General features: G+C 49.2%; 3 protein-coding genes across 3 annotated transcripts; 2 read left to right on the plus strand and 1 right to left on the minus strand.

The window, feature by feature from the left end:
- The first annotated feature begins 395 nt into the window (after nt 1–395).
- BDCG_07286 (cytosolic regulator Pianissimo) lies at nt 396–6,160 on the plus strand. Its single transcript, XM_045423083.1, has 4 exons — nt 396–2,632; nt 2,697–4,520; nt 4,602–4,768; nt 4,911–6,160. Exons 1-4 carry the CDS (start codon nt 839–841, stop codon nt 5,188–5,190), a joined length of 4,065 nt encoding a protein of 1,354 aa, XP_045278559.1. The 5' UTR covers nt 396–838; the 3' UTR covers nt 5,191–6,160.
- A 964-nt stretch (nt 6,161–7,124) lies between these two features.
- On the minus strand, nt 7,125–11,939 carry BDCG_17489 (uncharacterized protein; the record flags this gene model as incomplete). The annotated part of the gene is made up of 6 exons (XM_045426605.1): nt 7,125–8,515; nt 8,602–8,912; nt 9,557–11,145; nt 11,209–11,617; nt 11,731–11,809; nt 11,891–11,939. 6 exons carry the CDS (start codon nt 11,937–11,939, stop codon nt 7,125–7,127), a joined length of 3,828 nt encoding a protein of 1,275 aa, XP_045282064.1.
- A 224-nt stretch (nt 11,940–12,163) lies between these two features.
- Nucleotides 12,164–14,570, plus strand: BDCG_07290 (ADP-ribosylation factor-like protein 1). Its single transcript, XM_045423084.1, has 5 exons — nt 12,164–12,948; nt 13,042–13,080; nt 13,145–13,228; nt 13,354–13,677; nt 13,764–14,570. The coding sequence occupies exons 1-5, from the start codon at nt 12,871–12,873 to the stop codon at nt 13,788–13,790; spliced, it is 552 nt and encodes a 183-aa protein (XP_045278560.1). The 5' UTR covers nt 12,164–12,870; the 3' UTR covers nt 13,791–14,570.
- Nucleotides 14,571–14,919: the final 349 nt, after the last annotated feature.

The raw sequence follows: 14,919 nt of genomic DNA on the forward strand, positions 1-14,919 counted from the left end.
ACAAAGAGGAAAATCTCCTAAAAATAGTACTAAAAACATATATTTTTCCGAACTGTACATAGTAGTTTCTGGATAGCTCTCCTTTCATCGCAAAAGCGGCCAAGCCAGCTTCAACCAGCTTCAACAGTTCCATTATTGTCTAATATTAATATTAAATAACTAACCATCATCACATTGTAGCTTCCTCTCAGTGATATCAGCGCGGTAAGCCTGGCCTGCTCAACTACTAGGACACTAACTACTCACTCACTGCTCACTGCTCACTCACTGGCAACTTGCTGCCAGGAAGAAGAACCTTGGAAGCATCCATGGATGAGAGGGCGACACACGTGACTCAGGATCTACTTCACGTGGCCGTCCGTCCTTGGCGCGATGCTGATCCGGAGAACTCTCTCGATCAATTAATTAATTGATGCTCCAACGGCGTCAGGAACAGGCGGATATTTCTGCTCTAACTTACTCCTTACTTAACTACCCATCATTTCTTTGATCAGTATTGCAGCCCCGAGCTGTTGGGCCCTGCTCGCCGCGCCCTGTATTCTTGCGAAGTTTAGGGGAGCATCTGTGGCGTGCTATTGGTCCCCGTAACTAACTACTAGCCTAGCTTGCGGAAGTCCCCTCAACCACCGCCTAATCTCGACACCGCGGGTGAACATTTGACGACCCTTATAGCGCTTGCTGAAGTATATCCTGCCGATCTACACTGATCAGCTACTACTCTAAACAACCGGGCAATTCCAAATGCAACCATCTACCACCTGTGCTTCTCAAGGGCGATCCGGGGACCTGGTAAGCTACTGCTCCTCCTCCTCCTAGGAAGCGCGGTAGATGGAGACCCATGGCGTCAAAGTATGATCTGGCTTCCTCTGCGACGCCAACCCAGCATCGCGTGCTGAACGATGGCTCCTCACTCTCAAGCCAGGAGGATGCCTCCACCTCCACCTCCACCGATGGAAGCTGGCACGATGTCGCTTCCAAATCCTCGAGAAATGGCACCGGCAAGAAACCTGCCTCCACCTCCAGCAGCAGCAGTATCAACAACCATATAAATTTCGGGCCGCGGGGTGCCTCCCTGGCTCCCTCTGGCCATCCGCCAGGTAGTTTCAGCTCAGATTTAAGAAGCATCGGCACGATACGCCGTCCTACAACGCCGTCGACATCTACGTCTACGTCCCGCCCAGAACTTCCATTCTCTTCCCGCATAAATCTTCTTGATGGAGTCGACCTTCCGTCTCGTGCGGAGCAGCGCCAGGCTGTGCTGCGCGGCAAGATCGCCAAGGAGTTGAAGATTAAGAGCGGGACGGAAAATATGCTGGAGGCCCTGTTGGCGAAAAATCTTAAGCAGACCAAGGAGCAACGGTTGAGGGTGGAGTCGGAACTTAGTTCGTCCAATATGAAACTCGCCCAGCTGCGACATGAACTTGAGGAGGAGATTTTACGGGCCCAGGCGCAAAATTCGCCCACTTCGGGCCGTTTATCAGTGCTGTTCCGTGGGAGTCCCCTGCGATCACCTTCTCGGGCGTCACAGGGCCCGGACGAAGGAATGGGGAACGGCGATGCGGAGACTGAGTCGCCAACTTATGTCCTGGCGGAGACTTTGCAGGAACTGGAGACCAAAGATATGCCGTCGGATTACTATGTGGAACGAGCGAATAACCTTGTGGAGCTGTTCAAGCGGCATCCAACGTTAAAATATGACCTGGCTTGGCATGTCTTTGGCTTGCGGGTTCAGGCAATGCTGCTCAGTGATAGCAGAGACGTTGTCGCTGCTGGATACCGATTGACACGATATGCAATTGCCGATCGACGGTCTATCCAAATCATCAGGTCGTTACACACGGATGAATTGGTCATGATGTCGCTCGCGAAGGAAACTAAAGCAACCATGGAACGCGAGCAGGCGCTGAAGTTTGTCAGGGCCTTTCTTGATGTTAAAGATGGAGTTCGAGAGATGTCACGCGGGGTAGTCAGGACACTTGTCTCCATTGCCGAACATCGCGACGATCGCCTGAGAAACATTTGCATCATGACTCTCGCGGAGATCCTGGTCAAAGACCCAGGCGTTCTCTTCTCTGCCGGCGGGATTGGTATCTTGAACGATGCTCTTGGAGAGGGGGCTTTTGGCGCTTCGGAGAGCCTGGCCGCAGGGTTTATACACATTCTAGACACCCCTCGCAACAGGAAATATCTCCGGGCCGGCATTGAACTAGAAGGAGTTTTCGCCGCTTTCACAGATCCGCTCGGGGATAGCAATCACCATGCAAGGCTAAAATCTTCAGCTAAAGCCATTTCCTCCATGCTCAAAACCTGGCCTGGCCTATTAACGCTGTTACATAACAGAGCAAAACCGCTTAAATCGTTGCTGGATTCCCTGCAATATCCTGAGCCCCTGGCAAGGGATTTGATCCTAGAACTTCTTTTTGATGCTCTCCGTATCAAGCCTCCGTCATGGTCATCCTCATTTCTTGCCGGTAGGAGGCTTACGACCTACGGCAGGGTGACTAATCTGAGATCGGAACCTGATACTAAACAATTACGCGCATTCTATGAACATGAAAATAACAATTTTGACCTCACGACTCATTTTTCTGCCCTGATCCTCGCTGTGTTGATAGAAGCAGGACTGATTACGGTATTAATTTATTATATCCTTTACTTCGTTTTTTAGTTAATTTGGATACTGATATGCCTTCTAGGCTCTATCGAACTTAATAGAAGACGAACCCGACCTATCCCTGAAGAGGAAAGCCACACTACTTCTCACAGAGGTGCTGAAGCTGGCTCATCATTCTCTGCCGCAATCCATCAGTGCCAAGCTTCAGGTCCTCCCGCAATTACTTCCGTCCTCTAAGGATGCTGAGAATCAGCATATATCGACATCGACTGTCTACCAAATGGAGAGCATTAACCGGACCTTGACCCGATCAGACGGGATGCACTCGTCACCGGGCAAGTATACAGTGCAAGCGGACATATCCGCTTCGTTGCTGACCGCCGAACAGGGGAAAACCAAACTAAGCCCCAGTATGGACGAGGGCCACTTTCGCACGGCCATTCTAGATACCCACGTCCTAAGTTCTGTGAACTTCATGAAATGGAAATGGGACTTGATCTACAACATTATTGAGGGTCCGTTGACGAACCCCAAACGCCTGGATGAGGCGATTCGGGGCTCCAAATTCATGAAGCGTTTGATGGGGTTTTATCGGCCGTTTAAGTCTAGGTTTTCTATGATTAGGAATACGAAGCCGAACCAGCGATATGTCCGGACGGGCTGTGCACTCATGCGGACCCTCCTGCAGACTCCCGAGGGAACGAAATACCTAGCGGAGAATAAACTACTGCGGCAGATTGCTGAATGTCTTGCCCAAGTCGACCGTATGAGTGGCCTCACGTCGTCATCACCCTTATTCTCCCGGAACAATATGAGCGAAACGTTAAGTGGGGGCTATTTTGCGTTACTTGGTGTATTAAGTAGTGAGCCAAGCGGGCTTCACATGATGGAGAGATGGCATATGCATAACATGTTTTACCATATAATAGAACTCAAGGATCGAAATGATCTCATCCAAGCGTTGCTGGGGAACATGGATTTCTCCCTCGAGAGCCATCTGCGGATTATTCTTTCCAAGGCCCTAACCACAGGCTCGAAGGATATTCGCATATTCGCAACGAAGCTACTGCGGAAGTACGTCGTGGGTAGTACGATGGCTGGGATGGACAGTGGGGAGTGGGTTGTCAAACTGCTGGTCACACAGCTATACGACCCGGACGTGGCCGTTTGCCAAGTTGCCGTGAAAATCCTCGAGGAGGCCTGCAACCAACGCAACTGTCTCGAGTACGTGGTCAAATGCCGCCCATCGCTAGACCACCTAGGCGAAATCGGCGCCCCGCTGCTCCTCCGCTTCCTCTCAACCTCCGTCGGATACCACTACCTCGACGGCCTAGATTACATCACGCAGGAAATGGACGACTGGTTCCTGGGCCGCAACGACGCCTACGTCGGCCTCGTCGAAGCATCCCTGACGCGCGCCTACGTCGACCAACCGCGCCGCAACAGCTTTGCCTTCGACGACATCGTCGAGATGCAAGACATCGGCCTCGTCCCGCCGCACTTCTACCGCGAGCTGGCGCGCACGCACGAAGGGTGCAAGCTGCTGGAGCAGTCGGGCCATTTCAACGAGTTTGCGCATACGATTCGGGATTTTCGGCTAGACGAGGAGGATCCGGAGGTGCAGTTGAAAGTAAAAGGGTGTCTGTGGGCGGTGGGGAATGTGGGGTCCATGGACCTGAGTGCACCGTTTCTGGAGGAGACGGAGATTGTGGAGGCCATTGTGAAGATTGCAGAGAATGCGGGGGTGATGACGATGCGGGGGACGGCATTTTTTGTCCTGGGGCTTATTTCGAGGAGTCTACATGGGATGGAGATGCTTACGGAAGCTGGGTGGGATGCGGCTGTGGATCAGAAGGGGCGGTCGCTCGGCTTGTGTATTCCCGTTGATTTGTGGAAGCTTTATTCGGTATGCTTTGTTATACCCCTTTTTTGCGGTCATGGTTACGTTGTTTTATCCTACTAATTACACTGCCTTGCGTGATGATAGATTTCATTCCCTGCTTATGAACCCAACGATGACGAAGAACGTGCCGAGAAGGAAAGATTCAAAACTGCCGCTACAGACTCTGATCCCGTCCGCCAGAAGATACTGAATCTGATCATCGACATGGGCAATACAGTCTTGTCGAAGAGGGCGGCGTCGGATCTTCACAGGTAAGCCATACATATATACGTTATGCGCCGTGTAGCCAACTAGAAGCATCCTTAAAAAAAGGGGCTTTCTTTCCTTCGTATTTTCCCTTCTGCCTATATAAGACAAATTATTCCTACTAACCCATATCAAAAAAAACTCCAGCCTCAAAACCAAAAAACCCGAATACTTCCTCCGAATCCCTCTCTTCCAAAAAACCCTCATCCTCCTCGAAAGCCATCACTTCCGCCTGCCCGCACGCCGCTTTGCCCTTGACCTTTTTGACAAGAGTGTCCTGCGGCGTGTCGTACGCGGGGACGGTGACGCTGACGGCACTGATGTCGATGTCGACGTCGACGGCGATGGCGATGCTGATGTTGATCGTGTCGATGTTACTGATTCGGATATACACGTTGATACCGCTACGGCGATGATGGGGAACTGAAACTTAGCTGGTTCACACCTAACAAACACACTCTGTGTATTTGCCGTATTGGGTGGGGTAGTCCGCTATTGTTGTTCCTCACATCTCCTCCCCCACACCACCTTATCTACCTCCACCTACTGGCTAGGTTTACGATTTCATCACCTCTTTCCCTCTTTCTATCACAATCCCTCTCTCGATCTTTGTAACATCTCTCTCTCCGGCTTGGTGGTAATTTGCATCTTTGTATTTCTGTTTTCGACTGATTTTTCTTCTTAGCGAACAAACCGGGCGTGGGAGTTTCATTTCTATTTTTTCATTGCTTTCTTCTCAACAGGCTTTGTTGTTCATTTCCCTTTTATTTACAAACCCGCCCCTTTTTATTGGGACCCCCGCGTTTTTAACCCCCCTAGCCTGTCTAGCGAGCGGAGCGGATAGCAGCGTTATAGGTTATGGGATGTATGTACGGACCTGGCAGTTCGGTTCGGTTGGGTGCGTGATCAAATGTATGTTTGGTTGGTCTGATTTGGTTTTTTTTTTTTTTTTTTTTTTTTGTGCTTTTTTCTCATCCCCCCCTTCCCCCCCCTTCTTCTGTTATTCTCTCGCCATTTCTCCAGGAAATAAGGAATAACAGCAGCAACAAGAGAATAAAGATTTTTTTGAAAGCGTCAGCCCATGGCAAACGTCCAATGAACGGTGAACGATATCTTTCAAACTCTACTTCTTCTCGTTGTTCGGTGGGTGGGATTCGCATCCTGGGCTTGCTGCTCCCTTCCGTCCCGGCCGTACCCCTACTTTGTGCTTGTTAGTTAGTTATCCTTTTCCTTTTGGCCTGCTGCTGGCGTATGTTTTTTTGAGTGTATGATAGATTTTGTTTGGTCCGTCTTCTTTTCCCTCCAAGTATTTGAGATATTTTTTTTGTATATGTAACTTAAAATGTATATATACCCTTGAAAAAATGATTCTGTATTCTATTTCATTATTTCCCTTCTCCAGTTATAAGAATAGATGAATTACGTCCCTCCCTAGATCGATTGGGAGGCCGGCTGCGGCCAGCTTTAGGTATGTTCATCATCCCTCTGCCCCTTTGGCCATCGATCTAACTATCGCTCCCACCTTAATAAATTCCCCTGCCGTCCATTTATGCCTACTGTCTAATATCATCGCTACCAACTCAGCGTGAGCTCGACACCACAGATGGAGGGGGATCGAAGCGAGAAAATTTGAACATTCGCAAATGTCATGCTATTTCTGGCTTTTAACGGTACGCTCGCGCTCCTTACTCGAGTACCACCCTACTGTCAGCTGGCTGGATATGTGCGAAAACGCCTGGTGGCGCTCGCCAAAATGAGCGGTTTAGTGATATGGATGGTGATATACCCGGAGCTACGTACCTCCTGTCTTGTGGTGGCGTTGCTGGCTGAGAGGTGAGGAGTATATACAGCAGACTGCTGGCGGCTGGTATGTAAGTAGTGTTCGTCTTGTTGTTGAGATGCGAGTGTATCCAGCGATGGGTTTACGAACCGCCAATATACTCGAACAACTATATTTATTGGCGTCGGATAACTTGTTGGAAGAAGTGGATATGCGGATGTCCTGTTTGGAATCAAGGAGGTCTTGGAAATTATGCATTGGGTATCATTTGGACACGGTAGGTAAGCTAGCAATGGTGGTTAGGTTGGTTCCCTGCTTCGAAATGACAATAGAGGGTGCCAAGTTAAAGGAACTTCTCCTGTAATACCATCGCTAGTTGTGTGTAAATATTTTCGCCTAGATAATAGTACATGTACATCTCCGTTCTGAAATGCCAATAGGGGCAAACAACGAAGGGGCGGCTACAAAGAAGAGGGAAGAAGAGATCGGAACAGCAGAAGGGAAAATAAATGTAGTATAAAATTATCATTTCCATTTATCCAAATGTCAAACACACCCCAATCCTAATTCCTACCCCCCTATCACGAGTCAACCATCTCTTCATCCTCATCAACACTGCCTCGCCTCCTCTCCCCATCTGTTTCCTCATCAACCCCCGCATCATTCTCATCCCGGCCTTCCTCCCTTCTCCCACCCGCCACCCCCTCCGCGAGCACTTCATCCTTGCCTGCCTCATCCACATCCTGCTCGCTGGCACCCTCCTCCTCAGGTGGCGGCGGGGGCGCGGCCAGCGTCTTCGCAAATCTAGAATCCACCTGTGCCCGATGCGACGCCCGCTTATACTCCTCCGCCTCATCTGGATCCCGCACAACGACCTGAATCTGATGCACCTGCTCCTCCTTGGCCTTCGGTCGTGTGGGCGCCAAGCCCGCCTGCGCGATTGTCCGGGCACGCTCGGGCTTCAGACGCGTTTTGCCTAGGATGGGATAGTAGTAGGCGGCTTTCTGCTTGAGGCGGTGGGGTATGGTAGTGGTGGAGGAGGATTTGTAAGTTGATTCTTCTGCTGCCGCTTCGGCCGGGTCGAAGAGCACGAGGGCAACGTCCTTGTATTTCTGTTCGGGGTTTAGCTGTTGCAAGCTGGTGGCGTATGTACGGATGCGGTCGTAGCGGTGGTATTTTAGCGGCGTCTCGTCGGAGCCGGTAGCTTCGTGCGTGTAGTTCTCCGCGTCGTCGCGGTGAGAGTTGCAGACGTTCAGGCTGTTTTTTATTTGAGGAGCTGTGCCTTGCCTCTCTGGAAGGAAGAGATCGTAATCCCAGGGTATCGGGCCTGGATCTGGATATAGGGATGGATTGGCTTTGTGTAGAGCGGTTTTACTGGCATGTTCTTGGCAGACACGCTCTTCTGGAGCAGAGGGTACAAGGATTCCGACATCCATGCGTTCATCACGTCGTCCCTGTGCTGCTTGGATGGGTGCTTTGTCGAATTTGAATTGTACGAAGCCGCCTGGGTCAGGGAAACCGCCTAGATCTGGGATTATGGGGAAAAATCCGACAGGTTTTAGTTTTGGATTGTCTGGATGTGTTGGGTTCGCCCAGGCGTCGATTTCTGCTTTGGTAGCTGGTAACCCCTTAATTCTACTAGGCGTGTCTTCGCCTTTATGTTTGCTTTCTGGATACGCGATATCAAAACCTTTCTGAATGTATTTCTTGACATGTATCGGGTCGTCACGGGAGAGTTTAGCAGCCTTCGCTGCAGCGGGTGAAGATTTCACAGAACTAGGAGCCATCAGCGGCGCTGCCTTGAGGTTTCCATCAACCCCTCGCGCAGCAACACCAGCAGCAATGTACTGAGTGCGCCGCAAGAAACTCACGTTTGAGTTTTTTGGGGCGGGGTTTCTTAGTTGGTCGAGAGTCATAAGGAGTGGGAGATCGGCGGGGTCGACTGGAAGGGGATTCTCAGGCGCCATGATAGCTAATCATCACGAACCGGAATATATTAGTCGACTTGTTCAAGCTATATTCCAATTGATTGTAACGCAGGAAATAGGACATCCGTACCGCTCTCATCTCCTAGATGCAGGCCCGGAATGCCGACCAAGTCAATTGGCATACCACCCTCCGCATCCACATCGATATTTGGCTCTTCACGGCGCGCCATGTTCGACGCAAACCCCGGTGTCAGAAACCGCTCTAGACCTTCGTGTGGGATTTCTAGAAATTTAGGCGGCATTTCGGGCGGTGGCAGATCATTCCGATACCGCAGGGAGGCGATGTACTCCTGGTGATAGCTCTCACCGGAGTGGCCATCCTTAGTTTTTGACATTGCTGCCACCGGGCAACAGCCACCAAGGCCGGGGAATATAGTAACTCTGGCAAAAGGAAGTTAGATGTGTGCCTTACTCTCGGGTCAGGAACCTTGCGACAAAGGAGATGTGGAGCTCCAACTCTACGCCTTGGAGGACTGAAACCACTTACCTGACGGGTTATGGGTCTTTATGACAGCTTCGATGCTGCTGACTAAAACTAGGAACACAATGGTGCTTTGGAGAGCAGCAGCGATGTAAAGAGATATATGTTGGGCAAACACAATGTCCTGCGGGCGACGGAGGTGAAGTCTTGATGCGGCGCGATATCAGTTCTGCCTCCGCTGACCGCCATCCGGAAAGGGATTAGCTTATTTTTCGACATGTTCCCGATCTCATAACTACCCTAATTCGCCCTTGGCACATATGTGGATATCGAGGGGGGTGGAAGGAAGCCCTATAGCAGCACATAGTAATAGTCTCAAGGATACTGCTGGAAGTTGTAAAGATGTACTATATCATAACAAAAAAGTTCTAATCTTTGTCTTTCAAAAATCAAGAAAGCTCTGAAGTCCACTCGTCGCGCACGGGAGGAAACAAAAAGGTGTAAAAAAGACCTCTCCCGCGCCATCAAAATATACTCATAACACGCCTTTCACCAAGCCCACATACATTTATAAGTCATAACCCGGCTCCCCAAGCGATCATACTCCAACCTGCTAATCCAGCTATCATTCGTCGCATCCAACTTCGCAAATACACTAGCCCCCTTCCACACTACGACCTGCGGATCCAACTCGCGTGGCGGCGAACCAACCATAACATACGAAGCAAACTCCGGCCGCCGTAACTGTATCCGCTCTTCAAGAAACGAATGGAAACCAGACGTCAAACTCCCACCACCAATTACCAACACGCCTCCTAGAAAATCAGTGAATTTCCGTTCATCGACACGGGCAAAGCCGCTGATGGCCGTGAAGATGGCATTGTCGAGTGGGAATATAGGGAGGACGTCATCACGTTCTTCGACCGTGGGTCGACGAGGGCTGGAGGCTGCCGCTGGCGCCTGCGACGCTGGGGCTGGTGTTCCTGAACCACCCTGCTGCGGGGTGCTGACTGCGTCCGGCGCAGGGGAGCTCGCAACGGAGGACCGAGGGGTTGCTTCCAGGTCTTGTAACCGACTAATGGCGTTGATTGCTTGAGAGCGACTTGGTGTGGATTGGACTTCAGCAAAGTTTGTCTGCGAGGTGCCAGTGTTATTAGCTGGTAGGGGAGGCGCAATTGCCGCTAGAAGGTCAGACTGCGCGGCTGAGGCGGGGTCGTTGGGTTGTCCATCGTACAAGTCGTATGAGCGGCTGATCAGCTTTCTCCGACCTTTTAGTTTCTGGGAGACGTCGAAAATTTCGGGCTGGAACAAACCCATAGGGGCAAGGATGACCTCGTCATAGGCTTTGAATGTGTATTTGCGCGTATCCTGGCCGGAGGCTCGGAGATGGAAATCAAACACATGGACGGAAACGTTGGATTCATTCAGGGTACAGACGTTCCTCTTCAGCTCTTCAGCCAACAGGAAGTCATAGCGTCGATTTAGGTTGATCTCATCGTACGGGAAGTGATCGAAGAGCATCATTTTGATGAAAGTCTCCGTCACATCTGCACCGCCATATTTGAGATTCACGCGGGAATTCTCAATGCACATGCCTTCTTCAACGCAACATATGGAGGTTTTCTGAGCGCCGATGTCTACCACGCAGGCTGAAGTATACCCGGCCCCAAACGTTCCTGAGAGACTCTCCTGCACAAAACATACTCGCGCAAATCCAAACTCTCGCATCAGCATCTCCAAAATCTGAGTAACGTACGCTCGTTCGTAGAGGTCGGGAATTACGAACACGCACGAGTACTGACTCCAATCCTTTTTGCCGGTCAAGTTCAGCTGGGTTTTCATGGCATCCTCGAGGATGAGTGCGATATCGAGGAACAATAAAGTCTTATTATCATAATCTCTTTCGTTAAGCCACCCATGTCTGATCGGCCAAAAAAGCTTATATCGAGGTTTGGAATAGTCGGGTATTCTGAGGGCAGCTTCCCCAGTCAGGTACTCAGGAGCTTCCTCCGGGTCAGAGGGGATTTCCGTCCATTCGATACGCATTGGGTCATTATGCTCGGAAATGGTTTCAGGAACGGTTCGGCGATTATAATTGACCACCATTTCTTTCGAGTTCGGGAGTGTTCTCCTTTTGTTTGCGCGCATATGCGCTTTGAGTTCCGCGGACATCGTGGTGTATTGTGACGCAAACTGTTTGTAGAAAGTTTTGTCAGTGACAGCCTAGAAATTCTAATGGACATACATATAACAGACTTCTGGACCAAACATCTTCTCCGGCTCCATAAACTGTCCACCATCAAGCTTCAACCGTTTCGGCTTAGGCTCACCACCACCCTCTTCGGCTTCGTTTTCATGGGACTTCCGCGCGATGACCATAGGCGTGGTTTTGGGCAACGCATCGCTTGCGAGACCGATTCGTAGGTTCTGGCTTCCCACATGCATAACGATAGTTTTGGAGCCCACCAGCTCCTCAGCGGACTCCCCATTTGCGCCTTCCCCGGTGTCTCCGTCTGCGTCTAGCTCGGGTTCTGGTAAGGGAAGCTCGGTTTTCGCCATTGCAAGTGCTCTATCTCTATCCTTGGCGCTTTTGGTCATGCGATTGCGGTTCTCTTCATTTTGAAGTCGGTAGGCGAGGATTTGATCGTCTCGCTTTAGGTACTCTCTAAATTATGCGATTCAGCATTGCGGCATAAATTATTAGCACAAGCCCAATTTCTCCGGTTTCTGATGGTATTATTATAGAACTTTGAATGGAATTATATAGGTCATGCTTACGTGTAGTAATTCTTCTGATTAATAGGAGGAACTTGTGGCCAGCTCGTAAGGCCCATGTTGTTGTTGAATCTCGCCAGTCCTATACCACCCAGCATGTGAGAGTCAGCACCATAGCAGTCGATATAGTCTTCCCGTTTGCCTCGAAGAGACGAGAACATACCCTCTTTCCTTAGCATTTCCCCGCTGGCCCCTGATTTCTTGCCCACCATCTTGATATGTTGTAGTCCGCGCGAGGCAGGTCGAACTTCAAATAGGGCGAAGGATAGGCGGGTTGACGAATGAAAGTGCAACTGCGAATGAGATCACTATAGACAGCGGTGCAGATGGTAGTAGTCTCGCGAAATATCTTTAGGACGCGGAGATGAATTTCGTAATGGAAGTGGCGGTGCTAATTCAGATAGTTCGCCTCGTAGGAATCCCGCAAGTGGATAAACGAGTCTAGACGTAGCGCAGGCCGTGGAAATTGAGAGATGACAAGCAGCCCGGGAGGTTCCAATGAAGCCTGAATTAATAAGGCGTTCTCTTCAGATCTGTCAGATCTGCCGCCCGTTCTGGTGTTGCGGGGTGGTCCAGTTGGCGGAGGGTGGTTGTTGCATGAAGGCAATGAAGGCAATCGGCGCATTAAAGGAATAAAAATGATCCTCGTTGGGCCAAGACCAGCAACAGCGTCCATGCGCGGCTAAAACGCCCACCACGGACCAAGCTCCGATATGCGCTCAACAGCTCTAACATCCGCGCTCACGACAACAACAACAACAGCCCTTCTTTTTCACCTATGCTTCATGCTATTCGCCTGCATTGCGTATTGATTTAATCCTCCTTATTTAATACCCGCTTTCCCCCTGAAACATCCGCTCGAAGCCAGCTCTTCCGGTTCTCACACAACGTCATTCAATACGCTCTCTCCGGATTTTGAGCCTACGCCTCCTATTTGCACACGAACACAACAATCAGATTGAGATAAACAGACTGCCTTGCTTTGGCTTTAAAGACTACTCTTTTCTCCGGGTCTGTCACTTGGTTGACCTAGTGAAACCTGCGTCTCTGGAAGACGACAGATATCCCTCTCTTCCGCCTCCTCTCGGCTTCCGTTTCGTTTCCTAGTAGTTTTATATACTCTTTTTTACGCCTCAAGCAATCATGGGCGGATCGATATCAAGATTACTGTCAGGCTTGTTTTGGACAAAGAAGGAAATCCGGATCTTGATTTTGGGGCTTGTGAGTATTGGAGAATCCCGTTTGACGGGGAATATACCGGATATTTTCTTAGATGAAGGGTTAACAGTCCCGGGTTTTTTTGGTTTTATTTAGGATAATGCTGGCAAGACAACGTTACTCTATAGATTAAAGGTATGGGTCCATATCTCCTTGTAGGTGTAATGTTGTATTGACAACATCTCTAATCTCCATCTAGATCGGCGAAGTCGTCACAACCATCCCAACAATCGGCTTCAATGTTGAATCTGTCACATACAAAAACCTCAATTTCAACGTCTGGGTATGTTTCTGGGCCTCTACTCCCCCCTCCATGCTTTTCTCCGTCTCCTTGCTTTTCTCCGTCTCCTTTTCTTCGCAATGCTTTCCACCCACCCCCTAAAATATATCTAACGCAAACGAAAATAGGACCTGGGCGGACAAACCTCCATCCGCCCTTACTGGAGATGTTACTATGCCAATACTGCCGCTGTGATCTTCGTCATTGACTCCACCGACATCGAACGGCTCGGGACGGCCTCAGATGAACTAGCCGCAATGCTGAACGAGGAGGAACTCCGCGATGCCGCGCTGCTCGTCTTCGCGAATAAGCAGGACCAGCCGGGCGCAAAGGGTGCTGGGGAGATTTCCGAGGCGTTGAAGTTGGGTGAGCTGCGGGATCGTAACTGGAGTATTGTAGCGTGTTCTGCTATTGATGGGAAGGGAATTGAGGAAGGGATGGATTGGTTGGTGGTAAGTATCATGGCCGATTCGTGAAACGGATTCCGAATGACTACTCTTACCCGGATAACTAATAATACTTTGTTTTCGTCATCTAGCAAACGGTTCAATCGGAAAATTCATAAGCAGGCAAAGAATTGGCGTAGAAACGGAACATCCTCATGGCGTTTCAGATTTCGGATTCTTTCTCTTTTTTTGTCCATTCTCTATTGCATCCCTCTTCCCTTTTCTTACCTCATTCCTCTCTCTTTACCTCACAGCCTATTTTTCCATTCCCTTTGATACCTATTTGATAGAACTGAATACGAACATATTAGTCGTAACGACCCAACCCAACCCTGTCACCTATAATCTCCCGTTCGACTAAGGTATGAGGATGAACTGCTCCATTTTAAATCCGGGCGGTCGCTGTTCTACTTTTTGATGGGTAGATATCAGTTTCTTCTAACGTCCTCTGGCTATATCTAGCGGGGAATGAACGCTATTTCGTGAAGCCGAGGTGGGGTGGGAGAGGAGAGCTTTTGGATAGTTCCATGAGACGAAGAGTAACAGGTATATGGAATAGTTATACAAAAAGTAAAAATGAAATAAGAGCGGAAAACTTCATAGGTAGTAACTTGATTCCTGCTTTTAAACAATAAAGGGACGAAAAGAATAACATATAACGTTACTAATTATTAAAGCTATGGGCGAGGTACGTTGACAAAAATATATATATACATGCAGGACAAGAAGACCCTTTCCACCATAAGGATTATCGAGGAACCAAATCGCATATAACCTCAAGGAGCACCATTAAGTATTAGATTAGCCCTTAGACAAAAAATAAAGGAGAAAATGTCAAAATTAACCGAGAACATTTTCGAGTAATACCATTCAAACTTTTTGTAAACGATTTTCAAGTTATTTCCCATTTTTTTTTTCTTTTTGCTCCTTGTTCACTTCTAGTAAAGCACTTTTGTCTCTTTTCTTTTCTTCGCTCTTCCGGTCTTTTCTGTTTTCTTTCGACTTGCTCGGTTCGGTATCATATCTTCTCTATGTCACCGCAGGGAAAGTAATTTAAAATTGGGAATATGGAAGTCCGAGAGTGTGTAACAGGAGGATGAGCAAAGTAGCTCTCGAAGTTAGGTTTTCGGAGGTAGGTAACGAAGCAGGGATAAGTTAGAGGAAATGAAAAAAAATAAAATTAAGTTAATTGGGTATAGACGCCTTGCACCTTGCTCGGGTAAAATAAAACTATTAAGACTGGCGGGG

Source organism: Blastomyces dermatitidis (assembly GCF_000003525.1).
Source record: "Blastomyces dermatitidis ER-3 genomic scaffold supercont1.8, whole genome shotgun sequence".
Classification (NCBI taxonomy): Eukaryota; Fungi; Ascomycota; class Eurotiomycetes; order Onygenales; family Ajellomycetaceae; genus Blastomyces; species Blastomyces dermatitidis.